This window comes from Acanthisitta chloris, unplaced genomic scaffold, assembly GCF_000695815.1.
Source record: "Acanthisitta chloris isolate BGI_N310 unplaced genomic scaffold, ASM69581v1 scaffold38168, whole genome shotgun sequence".
NCBI lineage: Eukaryota > Metazoa > Chordata > Aves > Passeriformes > Acanthisittidae > Acanthisitta > Acanthisitta chloris.
This window is the reverse complement of record NW_008689344.1, coordinates 39833-60136: the sequence shown is the minus strand read 5'-3', so window position 1 is coordinate 60136 and position 20304 is coordinate 39833. Positions and strand designations below refer to the sequence as shown.

The 20304-nt window shown below is 37.3% G+C and overlaps 1 protein-coding gene across 1 annotated transcript in view; it reads right to left on the bottom strand.

Moving 5' to 3' along the window:
- Nucleotides 1-2856: 2856 nt before the first annotated feature.
- Nucleotides 2857-20304, bottom strand: part of LPCAT1 (lysophosphatidylcholine acyltransferase 1) — a 51287-nt gene continuing 33839 nt past the window's right edge. The window contains exons 9-13 of the mRNA XM_009081373.1: nucleotides 19179-19304; nucleotides 12444-12597; nucleotides 11479-11577; nucleotides 8157-8295; nucleotides 2857-3068 (exon numbers count right to left, since the gene is read on the bottom strand). Of these exons, the coding sequence (XP_009079621.1) occupies nucleotides 2884-3068; nucleotides 8157-8295; nucleotides 11479-11577; nucleotides 12444-12597; nucleotides 19179-19304 (703 nt within the window). The 3' untranslated portion in view covers nucleotides 2857-2883. The remainder of the gene's footprint in view (nucleotides 3069-8156; nucleotides 8296-11478; nucleotides 11578-12443; nucleotides 12598-19178; nucleotides 19305-20304) is intronic.

Below are 20304 nucleotides of genomic sequence, written 5' to 3'. Positions count from 1 at the left end.
TTTATTATTATATTTTTTAAAATTTTTAAATTTTAAAAATTATTTTTCTGTTTGGTTAGGTTTTTTTAAAAATGACTGCACCCACCAAGAGTACTTGTTCACCAAGCAAACAATGCCCTGGTCACCAATCTTCTTAAGTAGCAGCTCTGGACTGAAATCAGTCGCACAGGATTTCAATGCCTCTTCACCATGCAACGTGGCATCTGCCCTTCTATGCACTACATACAGCTTAGCTGCATACAAATACAGCCACAACTGGAAAATGCCTCCCTTACAAAAACAAATATGAAGCCAAGTGAACCTATGGGCTTTCACAAGATAGAGCCCCATGTTACACACACCATAAATGCAAATTAGACACCCATATTCAGCCAACTTCAATCAGCTTTCTTTGTTCTTTCACAGATGTGGACAGAGTATCTCCTTCTCTGGAGCTTCCCTCACTTGTAAGTTTTCCATGGGTTACTAAGCTTACCTTTTTCTTCTTTTCAGATGTGAACATCATCCCCTGCACTCCAAAATTCTCAAATTCCCAAGCTCACATACAAAGCAAAATATAACTATCTCAGAGCCAGCTTGAGCCATGTGTCATTAAAAATCTTGTAGAGGAGATACAATGTGCCCAGACTACATGTGCTTTCCCTTACATACTGATTTAAATGCATACTGTATAATCACAGTAAACAGACCTCAGGAACATCTCTCTGTGGTCCTAGTGCATGATCAGCAAAATCAAGTGTCTCTAGCTTCTCTGTTTACAAAATCTCCAGTGAAGGAAGGCAGGAACCTCACCCCACCTGGAATAATGCATTCTCTTGAACTTAACTAGGTGTACTGTAGGGATATTTTCCTAATGCTTAATTTGCCATTTTGCCCCAACATGGGCAAGTACTTCAGGTAAGGCCTTATCATAACTTGGTAATGCAGAAATACCACTATGCGTCTCACAGGTTACACCGCTGATGCATCTCACTATCAGGAGTACCTTTTCTTCAGCAGACCGCTGATGCATCTCACTATCAGGAGTTCTTCAGCAATGAGTTAACAGTGCTCAGTTTGTCATACTCTGTACCATCTCTGTCCCAAGATGGTTTACACAGTACTATCTGCTCCCTTCCCTGTGCAGTTGACTATTCCTATTTAAGTGTAGTTTCTCATATGCCTAATTTTTCCAAAACCTATCTCCTATTTTTCATGATTAATTTGAATTCAAATCTTGTCTGACAGTTTGCTTCAGCTTGGCATGTGTTACCTAGATAGATCAAAAATTTAATTATTACCTCCACATATCCCACAGAAAGCATATTTTCTTACTTTTTTTCCTCCTACCCTTTTTATTAAAGCCAGCTTCAGTCTGGAGACTTGCCACATATAGTTAGGGATTTCTAAGGATTCTAAGGATTTCTGCTATTTAAACAATAGTTATAAAAGCATTTGGTGCAAACAGATTTCCTTCTGCTAAAACTCCTCCCTTTTAAATCTAGCTTAAAATTACTCTAACACGTGAAAGATTCAAATATTAACAGTTTCCCAATCAAAAAACCATCATATTTTAGCACAGCCCTAAAAAATTAGTCATAGAAATTACCTGTAAGATTTTTTTTGTTTGGAAGTAGAGTTGCTATCACAGTTAATTTGTGACAGGGTGCTCCTTCCTTGAGGCATTTGTCACATTTCCTAATCAGTAAAGCTCTGTGGGTTTATAATAATCTAGATTTTTTTTTCTGAGACCTTCAGTGGTCCTTTAAGGCATCTGGCTTTACAAAAGGAAACATAAGAAGTGTTACTAACACGAGTGTGGTTCTTGTTGTTGTTGTTGTTGTTTTAATAGTTCTAAACTATTTTAAGCTTCATATACATTATATGCAGTATATAGAATGCTGCTGTAGAGATTTAACTAGCCTTCTTCAGGATGTTCTGCAACTCGTTGCTGGTTTAACCTCTGAAGTAACTGCAGCCTTTTCAAACTTGTGCTGATATGACAAAGTTTTCATGATGTGTTCCATGCTAAGTTATCTGTAACTACAGGCTTGCTGCAAAAAAATCCTGTGATTCCTGATAAATCTTAATCAAATATGATTGTGTAAACATCTTCCCTCGAAATGTCAGGTGGACATGATTTGATTGGTTACAAGAGAAAAGCACAAACAGTTTAGTTATGTATTTGCAAACAGTATGTGGCATGTCAGTTTGGAAAAAATTCATGTTTAATTGCATCCAGAAGATTACAGTAGAAAAGTGCTGGGGTGAGGGATAAGGAGCCTTTCCTTTTCATTCTACCATGGAATAGACTGAAAGAGAAACAATTTTGTCATTCAACAATAAAAGGTAATCCTTAGCAAGTTTTTGTATTCTGTTTCCAAACTGTTCACTGAGACCAATACAAAGGGCCAAAATATGCTTGTCTTGCTCAAGAGAATAATCCCACTGAAATCAACAAGACTGACTATGCAAATAGGGACAGCAAAGTTTGGCCCCAAATAAACATCCCTAGAACTAGGGAAAACACTAATCACCAAAGTGCACTTAACACCATAGTAGCTACAGTTTCTTTATACATGCACAGTCCGTGCGACACTTTGCACATGAAACTAGCCAATGGAATATAAATAAGTGTGCCGCTTCCTCTTAAATATGAACATTAATAATGAAGCACATTCACATTTTTGCCTTTCAAAGACGTCTTTGAAAAAAATAAAAACACCTTTCCCAAAGTAACCTGGAACATGTTGTTAAATAGAGCACATACGATTCAAAGAACAGTATTAAGGTACAAGAACTTTCACACACAAAACTGGTATTTGCTGGATAATTGGAGTGATTTATGAAAATCCCAAGAACAGACAACCCTCTCACCAGGAGAGGAAGGTAACAGTTGTAGTGTTAATTCAGTTTCTTCTGCAGGGGCTTGTTTTTATCTTCAGCATTTTCAGGGCTGAAGTCAGTACAGATACCATTAGGAGCAGAAAGAGATGAAGTCTCCAAGCTGCTCTCAGCTCCCATCTGATCAGCATAGAGATAGTCTTCTGCAAAGTGTGGGTGCAACTCAGCAAATGTGTAGAAGTCATCTAAAAAAAAATAAATTGTTGTTACACAGAATCAGCTCTTTGAAACAGAAGGCTGCTAAATTTGAATACTTACACATATATAAACACATGATCTCTTTGGAGAAAAATAGCAGCGGTTAACATAATGCTATTCCCATTGCTTGTCTCAGCTTCTCAGCATAAGTTTACCCATATCCCCAGAGCTGAGATGCCGCAAATCTAAGCCCTCTTAAAACACTTCAGGCCAGAGCTTAGCTTGTACGAAGGGGTAAACAGCCTCAGATTTGCATTAAAATGCATGATAAGCAGCACGTGCCCTGACATAGCATCTCACTATTCACTGGGGGCAGGGCAGGAGCCTTCCAGCTGAGGAGCACTGAACAGCAAGAGCAGCTATTTCTTAAATTCTTAAACATTTTTGCAAGCATCCCCTTTAATGCTTTGCTCTCATAATTCACTTCAACCTAAAAGCAGCTGTCATTGCTGCATTTTGATTTCAAGATTTCATAATTTCAAAAGTCCTAGAATTTTAGAGAACAATATTGTGAGAGGCTAATTCATAACACATTATAAAAAAAAGCCTTGATTTCAATATTGGATACTAATAAGACAATAAAAAGAGCGAGATTAGTTCTTGAGGGAGTGGGGAACACTTAACATCAAGAAGTAACATTTGTGCCAAAAATCAGACATTGAAGCCTTGTAGCAATTTGCCCACATGACTGCATTTTCAGATATGATTTGAACACAAGATACTGTACAGGATCCAAGTAATGAGAAGCTATTCTTATAATGTAAACTGACACTAGAAAAAGCTGGATGTGAACGTTATCACTAACTCAGTCACCTACAGCGTATCACACACCACCCACCCAGATTCACTGTGTTATCCCAGAAGAGCTCATCATCAGACGATGCTGTGAGTTCCCCAGAGCGCAGTGCAGATGACAGCTGAAGAATCCCTTAAGAGAAGTGAAGCCCAGTTCCTCCTAGTACAACTAGGCTGGTATGGAAGAAGGGAACTACCACACCTTTCCCTCTCTGCCACTCTTCTGTTTGAGATGACATGATTTTTCAGCATTGCAAAGGGCAAGGGAATGCCATTTGGCTCACGGGGGCATTGAAGTTGTAGAGCAGCCCTGCCTCTCAACAGTTGCAAAGGGATAGGTGGGGAGAAGGCAATAAATGTAACTTTATCCTTCCACAAGCAAAAACGTTGGTATCGTTTATCTGGAGTTTATACAGATCTAAAGTATTTTGGACCCTATAACTTCAACAAAAGCTAATGTTGTTCAGGCCATGAAAATCAACGTTGCCATCTATGTTGAAAAACCTATATGCACAACAGGTTGATGGATCATGTAAATGATCCAAAATGTTTTAAAATGAAAAATGATCCAAAATGAATGCAAAATGTTTGAAAATGCATACAGCAAACCTTTTTCTTCTGACAGTATTTAATGTAAATTCAACTTAAAAAAATAAATCTCATTTCAAAGAATGTGATGCATTTGACCTTTTTCAAGAAGGAAACAAACTTTCTTTTACATTTATATTATTTAACAGTGGTAGTAGCTGCAATAATGTATTAGAAACATTGGAGTACAAACTGGTTCATCAGAATCAGAACAGTTAGGCACAGTGAAACCACCTGATTATTTTCTTTTTCTGTAGCTAGCAAGGAGACAGAAATCAGCTGTCAGCCTGAACTGGATCTGCCCTGAAAGAAATCCTTTTTTTCACATGGACACTTTAAGACCATCCCAAGGATCTATTCCTTCTTGCAATAACACATACAATGCGTGCATCATATTAATGATGTCAAAGGTCATTCTGAGATTTAGCCCCACTAAGACAAGTATAAAAACTTCAACCAGCAGTACCAAAGATGCTCTTACAGTCACCTTAAGCATAATCCTTTTTCTGCATGGGAAAGACTGGACTATTTACTGCACATGCCATATCTTAAAAAAGCTACAATATCTTTTCAGAAAATAAATTCAGAAATTCTCTTGAAGCATTCTTCATAGAGGTACAGCAGTTTACATCCAAATTATCATCCTGACAACTCTGTTGGGATCCATCACTCAATATTTTAGCAGGACTGGATCCAAATGAAAAATCTCAGATTCCAGGGAGGACTGAATTGAACAGGGTAACATTTTGCATAGATCTCAGTAAGTTGACATTTTCAGTCTTGCTGAAACAAGTCCTGAAGATACTAAGGAATATTTATCAAAGTTATACACAGCAGAGCCCAACAAAAAGCACTTGGGATCACATACGCCTCATTCATCAGAAACATGAGACAAGGTGATGTAGAAAGAATGAACTGTTCCAGAATTACTTCTAATCACAGGTCTCAGAGCTCAAGCTGAAAGCAACTGTGAAACAGTAGACTGAAGGAAAAGATCACATTATACATTAACTTAGGAAAAAATGTAATTTTGCATCCTACCCCTAGTAAGAGCAAAGAGACAAAAAAAGTACCAATCCAAAGAGGAGTTAAGACTCTCATCTATATTTTTGCATTAAGTATGCATATGTTCTACAAGAACTTCAAGAGGTTTTTCTCCTGCCTTTGAAATACCCTCCTACTACTTGATGCTCCTCCTGGAAGCTCTATGTTCTGAATCTCCTCCAGATTTTTTCCCCCTCAACTACATAATTACCCTAGTGTACACTGACTTAATCAGATAATCCTATGGTTAATATAAGAAAGGATACTAATTTTAAAGAACAAATACTTGTTCCTTCTCTGAATGTTTATCCATACAGACAAACCAGCCAATCTCCCTTTTCTTCTTGGTACTGCAAGCCATGTAGTCTTCAGAACACTTTCACAGTCATCAATTGTCTATCAAGATGTGCTGGAGAGTTTCCTAGAACTTGTGATGCCCACCTACAGAATCTATTCAAACTCTCCAGAATCATGTCTTCAAATTGAGAAATCTTGCCTCTCTATTATAGAGAAGGGATGAGCTTTGCAATCAAAGTACATCTGAACAGTTAAGCCAACAGCATACTGCTTAAGAGAACTGATACACAGACCTCTGGCAACTAGTGTGCTTTCAAACATGTGATGAAAATCCAAATTTCTAACAATTTACATCTAAGATTGTCAATCTAGTTATACAATCTTGATTTGGCTATTCATTACTCTGTTTACCTGCAACCTCTGCTTTTTCCTTTGGGATGAGATCGCTGGCTTCAAGGACTCTGCTATATGTGCAGTCATTTATGTTTGATACTCTGGGTATTTTATATTTTGTTCTTACAAGTAACACTCAAGACTTAATATTCCTGCTTCACATTCCCACACCCTAGAAAGAGGGAGCTTGAGAGCAGACCTCTGCTGTGTGCACCCAGAGTAACATGAGTACTCTTCCAGCAGAAACAAAACTTTGATTTCTCAGGACTTATCTGGACAAGACCTTCAGAAAGGTGTAGTCTAAAGAAGAAGTGGAAAAATTTGTAGAGTAAATAAATGCAATAAACTGAACATGTGCACAGTTCCACATATTCTCAGAAAAGGCAAGAGATGAATATTTATGGCAAGAACTTTGAAGACAGAAATACAATACCAGAAGTTTATTTTCATCTTCTAATTCTCTACCACAGTAAATCAGACACTGATTCTCACTATTAAGCTTTTAGATATGTTTAAATCACAGTGCAATGTTTTTATTATAAAATGAGCTCCTATCTCAGAAAAAGAACCAAGGGAAGTTTCAAAGAAACTATGTAAACACCATCCTACACCCTACTTTGTATAGCCTCACAAAAGACTATTCTTGACTACAGGAAATGAAATAGTGAAAATGAGAGCCAAGCACTTCAGTGGCCACTGCTGTGGCTCAGTGGTCCAGATTTTCTTGTAATGGAGAAATATCATGACCACTTAGGGGAAAAGTGCAGATTTAAATGCAACTAAGTACCATTAAAGAGGAATACTAAAATATGAATTCTTTGGTAACTCACATGAACTGGTCTGAATTCACTTGTACATGACTTGAAATCTAGCTATTCCCAAACAATGAAGTGTGCCAAAATTAGAGTTCTGCTAGGCTCACCAGATTAAGATTCTGTGTTGATATTTTTGAAGCTGGTGATGGGGAGGCAGGGGGAAGAGTTGAGTCACTGCACACATGAATTGGGAGACAAGAAGCAACAGAGATAGGCAGGAAAAAGGCAATGGGCAGAATGCACATGGAAATGCCGGGGATGTGACAGACCTGAGGTACAGAAAGGAAAGGGGAAGTACACCAGCAATTAAGGAGGGAAGACATAACAGTCAGGGAGCAAGGCAAGGGCAGTGGCAATGATATTCATTCCAATAATTCTAAAATATTTCTGCAGTTGAAGCTTTATATACATATTGCATGACTGAAACACAGGAATTACAAGTGTAAACATTCTGATTTACTAACACTGATGTCTTATTTTGTAAGATTTTTACAAATCAAGTACCTACTGATTATTCTGAAGGAAAACCATTAAAACGGAGTATGTCGTAAGTGCCTCTCCTGGAGATACATGATATGTTGGCTATCAACAACTCAGTTCATACTTGAAAGATACAACTAAATTTAGAACCTCACCTTACTGCATAAAACATGAAGAATCTGAAGTACCACACAAGTGCTTTGACTCCCAGCATAATCTACTCACGCAGGTCTCAATTTTACAAATGCAACTTTTTCTCACCTCCATAGCACCTACATTACAGGCTACACACTAGGCAGCCTGGTTAACCCCCTCATTTCCTGCCCCCAGATACAAGAGACAAAACAACAGGACAGAGCTAAGGTAGCTTTCTTAAAAATACATAATCACAGACATTCACAGAACAGAATATGTTGAAAGAGCTAGTCCAGGTATTACATGACTTAATGTGCAAGGGAAAAGTTCTGAAAATGTGTAAACATGGCATTTGATATAATTTTTTAAAATGTAAATGTACTTTGTTTTGCAGTGCTTTTGTCAGTATTAAAGTCAACAAGTCAACGAAAAAACGTAGAGTTTAGTAAAAATGAAACTGCTTCATATATCAACATGAGTTCAGGCTTTGACATTTTGTGACAGTTCAGATCCACTTAAAATACTTACCATATGTAATCTTTCCTTTTTCTTCTTCATCTACAGCTCTAAAAAGATGTGTAACATTGATCTGTGACACACCCATGGCAGTCTTCAGAATATGAGCTAAATCCTCTTCTGTTATAGTTCCACTTTCTGACTGGTACAGCTATGAATCAAGACAGCAAGATAAACCATTGCAAAGCTGAATGCCAACTCCAATAAACAGCACTATTCAACACAAAATTAAAATTTGTTATTGGAAATTCTAGTCACTCTCAGACTGATGTGATATAGTAAGGATTTCAGATTAGTTTCGGTAAAAGATATCATTACCAGTTCACCTGTGTATGCTTAGGAAGCAAAGCTTGCTATATTCAGAAAAAAAATCCTATGTTTACATGCCTAACCACTGTAATTTCAGTGATATTCAGTGACAAGACTGTTTAACACTAACATGTTTTGCAGATATGTAACTCAGAATAATGTTTAGTCCACTGAAGTATATGTTCAAACTCAAAGACAACATTTAAAAACCAGGAGATATATTTAGATCAGCAGATACCATTTCCACCTGGTCAGATGTGACACTCAAGACTCCTTTGACCAAAGTTCAGAAGCCAGTTTGCATAAAATGCCTAGATCTAAATGGTATCAATCAGGAATATCCTGCCCCATACGGTGATGGGCCTATAACTTTCTACAAATAATGAATTCTAGAAAATAATAATTTGCTTATTGTTACATCCTGAAACAAAGATTTTCCTCAATTAGCTTTACTACTGACAAGTTGATAACTAAAAATAATTGTTCATAGTCACATTCCATTTTTGTATATATGCAGTGTTTTTCCTTGAAAACCAGACCCAAGTGTTTTGAAACATCTGTACCAAATACAGCTTCATTAAACTTTCTTAAAAGAACTCAATTTGCCTGTAAAATGGGAAGTGAGACAAAAGAGTTTTTGAAACATCCCTGTCTCCTTTTCAAGCATGACAACACTGCAAATATTGAACCATGTAAGAATGCTGTTTTGGAAACTTCCTTTTGATTTTTCTACATCATTAACAAGTTGGGAACTGACGAGATTTAACAAAACAGGCATAAGGATGCATTTTTTACCCAAGCAGAAGTTGCTGTCACAAGACAGCACACCTTAGAGGCATAAAAATATTGAAGTTCTATGGAGGACAACACTCACGCTCAGATCAGGAATCTTGCCCTTTCCGCCCTAGCACCTAACCTGCACGCTGTGTCACAGGAATAGGGGCAAGGACAATTGTTTAATAAAACCTGCTACATTTTCACAATACAAGTAGTCAGGTGATACTTTGTGGCATGGCTCACAAGCATCATGTTTCCTTAGCAGGTCAGAAGGCAGAATGTGCAGCACTTACACTGGAGTGCTGCTCTTAGACTTGATTGTCATAATACCCTCATCTCCTTTAATTGCTCACTGCTGTAGAAATCTGGTGACTTGGTTAACTCCTATTTTTTAAAGTTCTTCAGCCATATACTAAACACTTTGACTTTGAAAACCTGTAGCTATGTGAAATGTTGCACCTTCCCTGAAAGCAAATGACAAAATGCTTGGCAAAAAGTAGCACATGGCAGAAGACAGCACCTGTTCCAAGTCACACATTCTTGAACTGGCTTGATCCTTCAGTGGCTCCAAGTAAGCTGTGTGAATATCTTATGGTACACAAAGGCAGGCCAAGGGGTAGGAAAGGATGGAAAAAAAGTACTTTGCTGTTTTTTTTTTCTAGAATAATGAGCAAAATATTCCCAGCTTGAAATTTTTCTTTACCGTTCCAACCATCATTAGTATGATAAAATGAGCCATATCTGCTTCCCCTTGCTGAATGCTTCCCCTTCTTAATATATGCATAGAACTTCTTTGCAGTTTTATAGCTAACTTTATATTTTGCAATTAACCAGGGAACTCAAAATTGTGCATCATGAGTTGAAGAATAAAGTAGATAATGCAGAACAGAAATTTTACTAAGAAACATGTCTATTAACTTAAATTCAAGTGCTTACAAAAAGAAATTAACTGCCTGATCTGAGCTCTTCTTCCTCTAAAGTGGTAAAATTATGTTGTACCTTATGGATCATGACAGCTAAAATACACTGAAATACTGCCAAAAACCCCTCAAGTTTAAAGTAAACTTGCTCACTTTAGTATAAACACAGAGCTGACCAAACAGCACCTGACTATTTTGCTATCTCATTATATAGATCAAATGGACCAAGTAAGGACAGACCTTTCTTTCTCATTTTCCCCCAGAAGTAGCAATAAGTAACAGCAGTTACAAATGGCTATTTCCCCCAGTGTTTGTAGGAACTAAATATTTTTGTTCCTTCCTCCTTTGTCAAATGTGTTTGATACTGGCCAGAGGGTAAGAACGATACATATGAACACTAAACATTCACAGGAGCCTCATTTCTTCAGTGAAACATAGTTAAGGCAGTACAGGTGTGCTGAAGGACCTGAAAGCAACTACTGAGAAAATAAAGCTACCATGTAGTACCATGCAAATGAACATTTTCAGCTCCATGCATTCACTAGTGAGGACAGCATCAAGAGTTAGCACTTTACAGTTTCAGTAACACTAAAGACCATGTGAGTTCAAAGCAAAGGGAAAGGATGATGCAGGATGCAGCAGAATTCATGTGTTGAAATAGCAATATTAAAGAAACTAATTGAAAAGTAATAAATCAAGGTGTCAGAAACGCATCAGAATGACAAATATTAAGTATTGTTGCTGTCACTTCCCCAAAGAGCCTGCATTAACAATCTATGCTGATGATAAAACAAACCACCAAGGCTAGAACAGGATCAGGAGCACTGCTGGGAAACAAAATCTGGGCAAAGACTGCAGGACCAGCACAGAAACATAGTACGACTAAGAGGGAAGAAAATCTTTACAAGAAGATAAAAGGAAGTAAAAAAATTAATCTCTATTAACACGTAGGAAAATTTGTTACATACTTCATTAAGTTGAAAAATAAGATTTGATTGAATCATTCTAAAAGCAGCAAGTACAACATATTAGCCTTTAATTTAGAGGAATTTAGTTTGAGGTTTGAGATTCAATTTGCTGAAACGAATTCTACCAGAGCTTCACAGAGAACAATTTTAAACTTCAAACTCCCATAATTTTACACAACAAACTTGCAGTGCATTCCCTCTGAATGTGACCTCTTAATCTAATTTTCCATTAATACTGTTTTAAAATGTGACTAAGTATTAATAGGGAATATGAAATTTCTATTAAGTAAGTCTAATACAGTATTAATAATTTCTAAAAGTAAGTAAACTACATAGAGCAAGAAAGAAAATGCTCCTTACCTGAAATGCCAGCTGAATTGTTTCCAGAGTTTTGGATGGCTTACAGACAACTGACAGAGCAATGACAAATTCCCGAACATCAATTACACCATCTTCATTCTGTGAAGGAAAACCTCCCCTCAAAATACTGTAGTTTGTCTGAGAACTTGCATAAATAACTAACATTGCTAAAGATGTAGAATATTCAGAAAGATTGTTACATATGCCATGGTGAAAAAAAAAGTCTCACTGAAATAAAATCACATGAAGGCAAGAACCTGGGTGAAAGCTCTGCCCTATTCAGAGTCTCAGTTCAAAGTGCTAGTTCAAATATTCTTACAAGACAGTGCTGCTCCTGTCACCCTTCACTTGCATATTTAAGATTTTTTACATTAAACCATTTGAATTACTGGGCTGAAATTAAAACCAGAGAACCAGAGGACAATGCAGCCTAATTTAAGCTCTGAATATGTGACATCTGCTCTTTGGTCTAAGAGAAAATATCGCAGACATATCCACCTCCTGGCCCAGACAGCACCTCATCCAGACAGAGATAATAGTAGTTTCCCCATTCTGACTGATTGCCAGAGGAATGAAAAACTGGCTCATACACCAGTTCCTAAGTCCTTCAGGTTTCAGGCATCTTAGAAGAACAAGTCATTTATTTACAAGGTAAGTCAAGATCAGCTAACAGACAGTGCATTCAGTTGCAACAAGCAACAGCAGAAGTTTAGTCTGACTCTACCTTTCTTCCTCTTCATATTTCACATCTAGAAAGAAAATGTCCAACTGATGATACTCCTGGTAACTTTTACCTGAATGAATGCTCTATTTAGTTGATGATAGGTGCCCTTACCTTGCTGAAAGGGAAATGCAGCAATCAAATACTATGGTGAAGACCTCAGTGACTTTGATTGGAACAGAAGTAGGCTAAAGTGGAGTTTACCCAAAGCAGAAAAACTTTTAAACATAACATTGTTTCTTACCTCATCAAAAAGTGCAAACATACTTTCTAACGTGTGAGAAACTGGACATTCCAAGTATGCTGAAAATTCTTTAAGATCAATCTTTTCTTTCTTCATTTTCATGGCACTCGCAGCATATTTATCAAGATCATCTACCAGTGTTTCTGGCTTCAGCCTAGGAAGCAAATAGTTTGTGCAGATTTTAAACATAAACCCAGTTTTAACAACATACATTTCAGTATTCCAAATGAAGCAGTGGATGATAATGGTGTAAAGTGCTACAAAATCTGGAATCAGAATTGCTACACAACTTTATTATAAAATAATGTATTCCTGTAATTTTAAGGCTCCTGTTAAGTTCTTGAACTATATTAGAAATTACTGCAAGGCCTAAAGAGCCTTGGACATAACCTTGTGTCCTTTATTCTGCCTGGATTATAAGCCGTATGTGCAAGCAGTTCAACATGAAGAAACACAGACTAGAACTAGCTAATAAATACCAAGCATGGAAAACTAGGTGGAATTTAGGTCACCCAAATATGGCTGCATTGTAGGACAGTAACATAAACCAATTAGGTTTCCAAATTTACTAATGTCACTGAACAGGAACGACCTGATGCATCTTGCCTAAAAAAAATCAGTGATTACATAATAGCGATTATACTGTTGATCCTGTTTGTCAGTCCTCATTTTTCACATTCACTCCAGAGTTGGACACCATTATGAGATGACCCAAACAAAATCATAGCAGTTCATACAGCTACAGAATTTCCTCATTCCTTCCCACTGCAAAACCAGATTTTGACAGACGAATGAACAGGTTTATAATTATGCAGGTATCTACTGCATGGTTGTTGGTTTGGGGTTTTTCCCCTAAGTCAAGCTTCCTGTTTTAGCTTTGGGAAAAAAAAAAAAAAAAGCCTTGATCAGCAGGTTCTCTCTGAACTGACAGGGTAACATGGGCACCCAAACTTTCCAGTCTGAAGATAAAAGAAGCCAATAAAGTCTTGTACAATATCCTTCTGCAGTTGCCTGTTTTGCTGTTTGCTGAGCAGACAAGGAAAAACAGTTATTCACGGAAGTCAGAAGCTCACACCAGAATTGTTCCCAGACTGCAGCTGGGACTCCTCAGCAGCTTCCTCTCAGTTAGAAGAATGAATAAAATGCTTAATATCAGCATTCTCATGAGCTTCTGAAAAAAGATAAGAGCATTTCTTATAGGAAGGTTATCTGATACGTCAGTTCCAGAACTTGATTGCTTGCTGTAATGACCCCTCCTAAAGATTCCAGCTTCTAAGTAAAAGCACAACTACCATGCTGCCTGTCATGACCTATACTGACTTACCAAGTATGTACTCACTAAACAATGCCAAGCCTCATGTTTCTGAATTATAAGACCTGAACATGGAAGAATTCTTCCAGAGATCTATGGCTGCTACAGAACATTGATACGTTCTCCATCCTAGCATTAAAGCACCTACTTGCAGATTTAGTCTTAGACAGTATAGAAAGAGGAGTGAGACACCCTTCTGCAAACTTTCATTCTCCATGACCGAGTAGAAAAGGAGCAGGAACAAAAACAAAGAAATCCATGGAGGATTTGAGATGCACACCGAACTCAGCTTCTCACATGCAGGATTACATGCGAGAAGTGCCCACAGATAATAGATCCCACTGTAGTAGCTGAAATGGATTTTAACTGTAGGATGAGGACAGCTGGCATCCAAACCCTCCCTTCAGATAAGCCATCACTGACACAGAATACAGGGTCTAACATCTGTTTCTAAATCAGAGAGACTTGATTTGCAATGAATTGACTCAAAATTCACCTTCTGGAACTGAGGGAGTACTCATTTGATGAGTAGTATTAAAGACTTGCAAGATCTCTTCACCAGTAATTAAGTCCAAAAAGCTAAAAAAGTTGGAAGGCAAAACCCTGTATGGAAAGTAGCATGGCTTACTATGAACCTTACAGACATCTTGTGGTTTGTGTTTTGTAAATAAAGAGATGTGAGTCAATCTCAAAAATGGGATGTAGGTCAATGAGGGAAACACTGCTTCAGCTTGAGTTTTCATTGCATTCCTGGTAATCCAAGGTAGGTTCACTTTCCTTTAGCCCTTTCAGAATCAGAAAGCACTTGATGTGTTGATGACCACAAGCTGCTATGCTGAAGTCTTCTGAAGCTAAGTGCAAATCCCATAGTAGATTCTGAATGAATGTGAAATGGTTCAAATGCCTCAACTCCTTTAAAATTGTTACTTTTACCCCAATGGAAGCTAGAAAAGCTAGAAAACCAACAGTAAATGTCTTTGCTGATGAAATCATGCTTGTTGGCTTATTTGCTTCCATGCAGAATCTAGGTTTTATGATACACAACATTATTTGCTGTTGTGTTTTTCTTAATTCTATAGGTCAGTACATGCTAAAGAGAACAAAAAGTCATTCCCGAGTCCTTGAAGAAGGAAAGGACATTTTTCAAGATTAACAGCTCTGAACATTAGATTCCTCATAGCAGACTTAACAAGGAAAACCATATCCCTGAAGGTAGAATATTTTCAGGATAATTGCCACTATTTTTAGCAAGGAAGCTAGTTTTAGCTGCATTTGACTATGTGAAAACAAACTCCTTTCTTGCATGCTGGGAACCCGCCAAAAACTTTCTAGTGTCTCACAGGGCTGGAAGAACAGCTGGATCTTGTAGCTAGCTACTGTAAACTGCAAGCACAGAGAAACATGCCCTAAGCCAGAAAAAGCGCAGTACATTCAGTTTTGTCTGCTGATGTACTCCTGACCTTCTTGAATAGTTTTGGCACACTCTGCCTTGATCCACAAAGGTAGAGGCTACCATGGTTGGTATTTGCTATGTTACGTCTGATCCATGATCACCTCCTGTAATGGACACTATTGTTTTAATCACAAATGCAGATGGACAACATCCTCCAGAGGTTTTTCCTTGTTATAGATGACCTCTGAACAATCTGAAGTCATGGCACTGTTAGTGCTGTGATGGTTATTACTTTGGGGATTCAAAGTTCTACCTACAGTCTGAACAACCATTTCAGGCACACAGAGATGAGAAATTTGCATTGTAGTCGTGACGGTAAAGGCTGTTTAACAAGACAGGCACCAGGCCTACAGGGTAATTATCTCCTCCTTGCAGATCTTAGAAGCCTATGAGCATTGTCTAGTAGGATCCTCATGACCAACAAGGTGAGATAATATTGGACAGTAGAAGTCAAAATGGAATTGCTGTTTAATTCATGTCATTCTTACCAAAATACTATGGCTCAAGAGACAGCAGAATTGATTCAATACAAGTGGGTTTACCAGCACTGGATTTCACCATGCCAAGGGAGTATGTAAGGAGGTAAACCTTGTTAAGGTTCATTAAGGCTTGTTAAGTCGTAGAAAATTCTTCCATTGCAGACATCACTAGTACTCATCACATGGGTACAAGACATTAATAATACTCAGGGTCAGGAAAGCACAGGAGACATTTAGGAATCCAAAAAGAATTCAAAACAAAATTACTGCCCATAACTAAAGATAAAAATTACTAAGAGCAATCCTGCTATGAAAACTAAGAAGCCTAAAAGGCAGGAACAGTGGATTTTTCTGAAATCTAACCTGAAAAGATGATGAGGTACAAGCCATATTTTCAAAAGCAGTAGGCAATCAGCAAAGCCATACTGTCTTCAGTGACAAGTTTGAAGACTATTTTTCCATAAAGATTTTAAATTAATGAGAGAAATCAGTAAGTAGAAAACAGTGACTAAAACAGAAAGATGAGAGATGCATCCAATCTTGCTAGATGTTTCAAATCCTATCTATGGTTTTAAAAGTGAACAATTATGAAGCAATTAAGAAAATAATGCAGCAGCAGAGCACTAAATATTAACAAATTGAAGGGTAGGCAGAAAGCAAGAGAAAAGAGAAGACAGGAGTTAAAAAAATAAACCCAACTACAGCTACAATTTCTTCTAGCCTCCCTGCTCTGCGCCAACCCCCTCAAAAAAAAAAAAAGTGCAAAAGACCTGGACCACTAGAATTACTTGAGTAAAATTTCAGGTCACTTTAAAACCTGACTTTACAAGCCTCATCTAACAGCAAGCAGAACACAGTCACTAAAAAACCTCTACATTGGATTGCAATATGTGCTACATTTAGCTTGCCTTTTTTTTTTTGTCTTAGAGAAGAGAGATTTCCCTAATTTTCAAAAAAAAAACCCCAAACAATTAAAACTGAGAACAACCACAGCTGAAAAAATAATATTGAAAACTGAATTCTCTAATGAGCCACTGATGGCCTAAAAGCCACTGTTCCATAAGAAAGAGGAAAAACAATTAAGGCTAGAAGGTCCTTCTAGTTTATGGGCAAAGTGAATGCAGGAATTAGAATGAACAGAAGCTTGAAACAATAGGAACAAATAAATTCAAATCAGAACTTCAGAATCTCCTTTGCAGGGAACTACCCTAAAGCAGGTCATAAAAAGTATCTCATGAAAAGATGGAGATGAGACTTAATTAACTGTATTAACACTTCCCAAAGGAGAAGATACCCGAGGAGGTCTTTAATAAGGCACAAAATCCAAGCAAGATTCAATGTCTAGAAGATGGTATAGAGCCAGTCAAAATATAAATAGAGAATCATCGTAAACAGTGGGGTAATTAATTGTGGAATAAATCATCAAATGAAGCAGAGGATTTACAATGTATAAAAGCTTTAATAAAGACTGCATATAGCTTAGTAATCAGCTCATTGGTCAGACAGAGATTACCAGGCTCAAGAGAAGCATAACTGCTTGAGGACTAATGAATGCACAATTTGAAAAGATAAGTCTATGATCAATTGATCTCATGGATAAAATAGTCATTTTACCATGGAGTTCAATATAAGTCAGCTGAGTTTCAGCCAACTGCACAGCTCCATTAACAGAGCCTGAACTTGTCATTAGGTGAAGCATGAGAACTCACTGCTGTGGCTTCATGGCTTCTGGACTGGATCCCATCCAGCTGAGCAAAGTCTAAGCAAATTTTACAGACAATGATATTGAATCCTAGAGACATAATGTGCACAGAAGTAACCCTCCAGTATAGCAAACTGAGGTGTAAGTTGATTTCAAAGACTCTAAACCAAAAAGAAATTTAAATTTATTTATAGAAATCTTTTAAAACTGGACGTTACCTTCAAGGTATTGCACTGCTCAAAGACAAGTCTTAAGACCAGATGAAAAATCCATTGGATAAAATTTACTGTTCCAGTTATTTAGGGATGCAAGTGGATGATCTTAATGCCTCCCTGTCCTCAAAATCTTTGAATAAACAGCAAAATGACTGCTTCACTATCAAGCGTGTGTTAGAGATAAGTCATATTACAATCTTCATTGAATTGCACCAGAAAAATACCACTGTAATAGCCTTCTTACTGGCACACACCCAAATCCAGACAGGAAAAGATTTCAGCAATGAATAATGGCTCAAACCAGAGAGAAAACTTTTGGGTTGCAGAAAACCTCACTCATAAATGCATTCAATTGTTTTAGAGGCCAAAACAAAAACCCAGAAAAGCATAATTTGAAAGAACAGCTTTAAACTGAGCAGACAGAAGCTAGACAATTTAACAAGAGGATTAAACTGAATCCTGGGATTATCAACGGCATAATAAGAGATGTGGGTGGTTTGTTTGTTTTGTTTCACTTGCTTTTTTGTCTTAGTACTGTGAATTCAGAGCCTCTGAAACAAACCAAGAATCCTTTTTTCCCCTTAGAAGTCCATCCTATCCTAATGAGGGTCTTCTCAGATGGAGGTCCTGACAACAAATTAATATATGCTTGTCATTTGAATGCATAATGTATGCTGTCCTACATTCCTTATTCTCCAATAGAGCTTTCTCTTCATTATTTCCTTTATGCAAACAAGCTGAAGATGAAGGGAAATCAGTGAAAGGAAATAAAGTACAGAATGGAAACATGAAACTATGCTCTATACTTTCAGGTGATGAGACAGAATGAAAATGGGTGTTTGCATATTAAAACAGTTAATAGGATGAAACTGTACATTTAGTTTGTGATTGTTCAATAGAATGACTAGAGAAGCAGGAGAGAAATTGGAAGACAGCAGCAGTAAGTTCTACTATTTGATTTATGTGAATTTTTCTGGTTTGCCGAGGCTTTTCTGAAAGGTAAAGCCAGTGGGAAATGACACTATTGGAAGAGAGAAGAGAGGAGCCATGCTGCCTATACTAAGCTACAGTTTTATTAGAAAGTCCATCTGGCAGTAACCTGCTCCAAAGATCAACCACCACTTTGTGCTTCTTGGGAAAGGGTGACCCCTCTGTCCTCACTATTACAAGGTTAATCCAGTCACAAGACTGTGACAGCAGCACTTGTTTTCCCTTCACAGATGCCCAGGAAAAAGGCAATTGAGTCTTAACTGTATCAAATATTGGGAATCCCACAGTATTCCTGACCCTCTTCATGAAGTGTCTTCAGGTCTTCCTCCAGAATGAACACTTCAGACACACTCTGCCCACTTGTCAGACAAAAAATAAGAGCGTTACAACCTATCCTACTAACCAGGATTCAAGGGTGCTGCTTGCAAGTGGAGTACAGTATTGGTTCAATTTCATATTAGTGTTTCCCTGACTGTATTATGACAACACTCCATATATCTTCATAAAAGCAATATTGTTATGTAAAGGGAAAGCTATATAAACACAGACAGGTATAAATACATATAAATATTGTATATGCTCACCCAAGGCTTCTCACAAGCTTTGCAAATTCTAAAAGACACGTATCTGAAGGCAGACGAAGTTGTCCTTCAGCCAAAGCTAGCTGACAGTCTTCAAATGTATAGTCTGTCACTGAGACTCCCAATGCCCTTGAATAAACCAAAGAAACACTGTAAACAAGACAATCTAAGAAAATTGAAAAGAATCATCACTTTTTTATTTTTTACAGCAAGAAATCCTGTAACAATTATGCTCTCTATTCTGAAGAGCTGTAAGGAACAGCCCATAAAAGTAAGTTCACACAAGGAATGAAATATGGTATTTGACCCATAGCAGAACATCTACTTAGACTTTACAAGTCTATGAACATATGCAAGAACACAAGGGAAAAATTAGGCAGTGCATAGACGTTCATAGACATATACATTCACTTATACTTTCATATAAGTGAATAAAAAAGGTTTCAAAATTTTTAATCTAGAACACAAACATATAATAAAAATTATGTTAAATATTTTAATTATTCATTAATATGTTAGTGCAATCACCTGAGCAGAACAATTATTACCTCCTGTACAACAGGGAACATTTCTCTATGATGAACAGCTAGAACATAACATATAAAAGCAAGTAGAGTTAAACTCCCAGCAAACATAAGTTGTTTTGAATTGCATGGCATAAGGAAGGTAGAGGAAAAGTTTTATACACCAAACAATTAAGCATTTATTTTTGCTTTACTTCTGACTCAATGCTCTGCGGTAATAGCAGCACCGAAAGATACTTCAAGGAAATCCTGATATTGTAACAGCACTAAATTTGCTGTGCCAAAGTTGAGAGAAAGACACTTTGATTTGGAAGAGCCCCTTAAGAACTCAGTGTATAAACATAAGATGCAATTAGAAAGCAAACACTGCTCCATACACGTTACTCATGTGTCATGTTTTCCATTATACTTGATTTTACTTATATCAGCACGAAAGGTTATCTCCTTTACACAATCTTTCCTAGTTTGATGAAGTCTTCGTAAAAATTTGTTATTGACTTACCTTCATTCTTTTCATCTGCAAGGTTTTCTACCTTACTACTAACCACCTTTTTCATATGTGAAGTTAATATTCAGTAATGGCAAGATTGCTACCAGACCCTAAG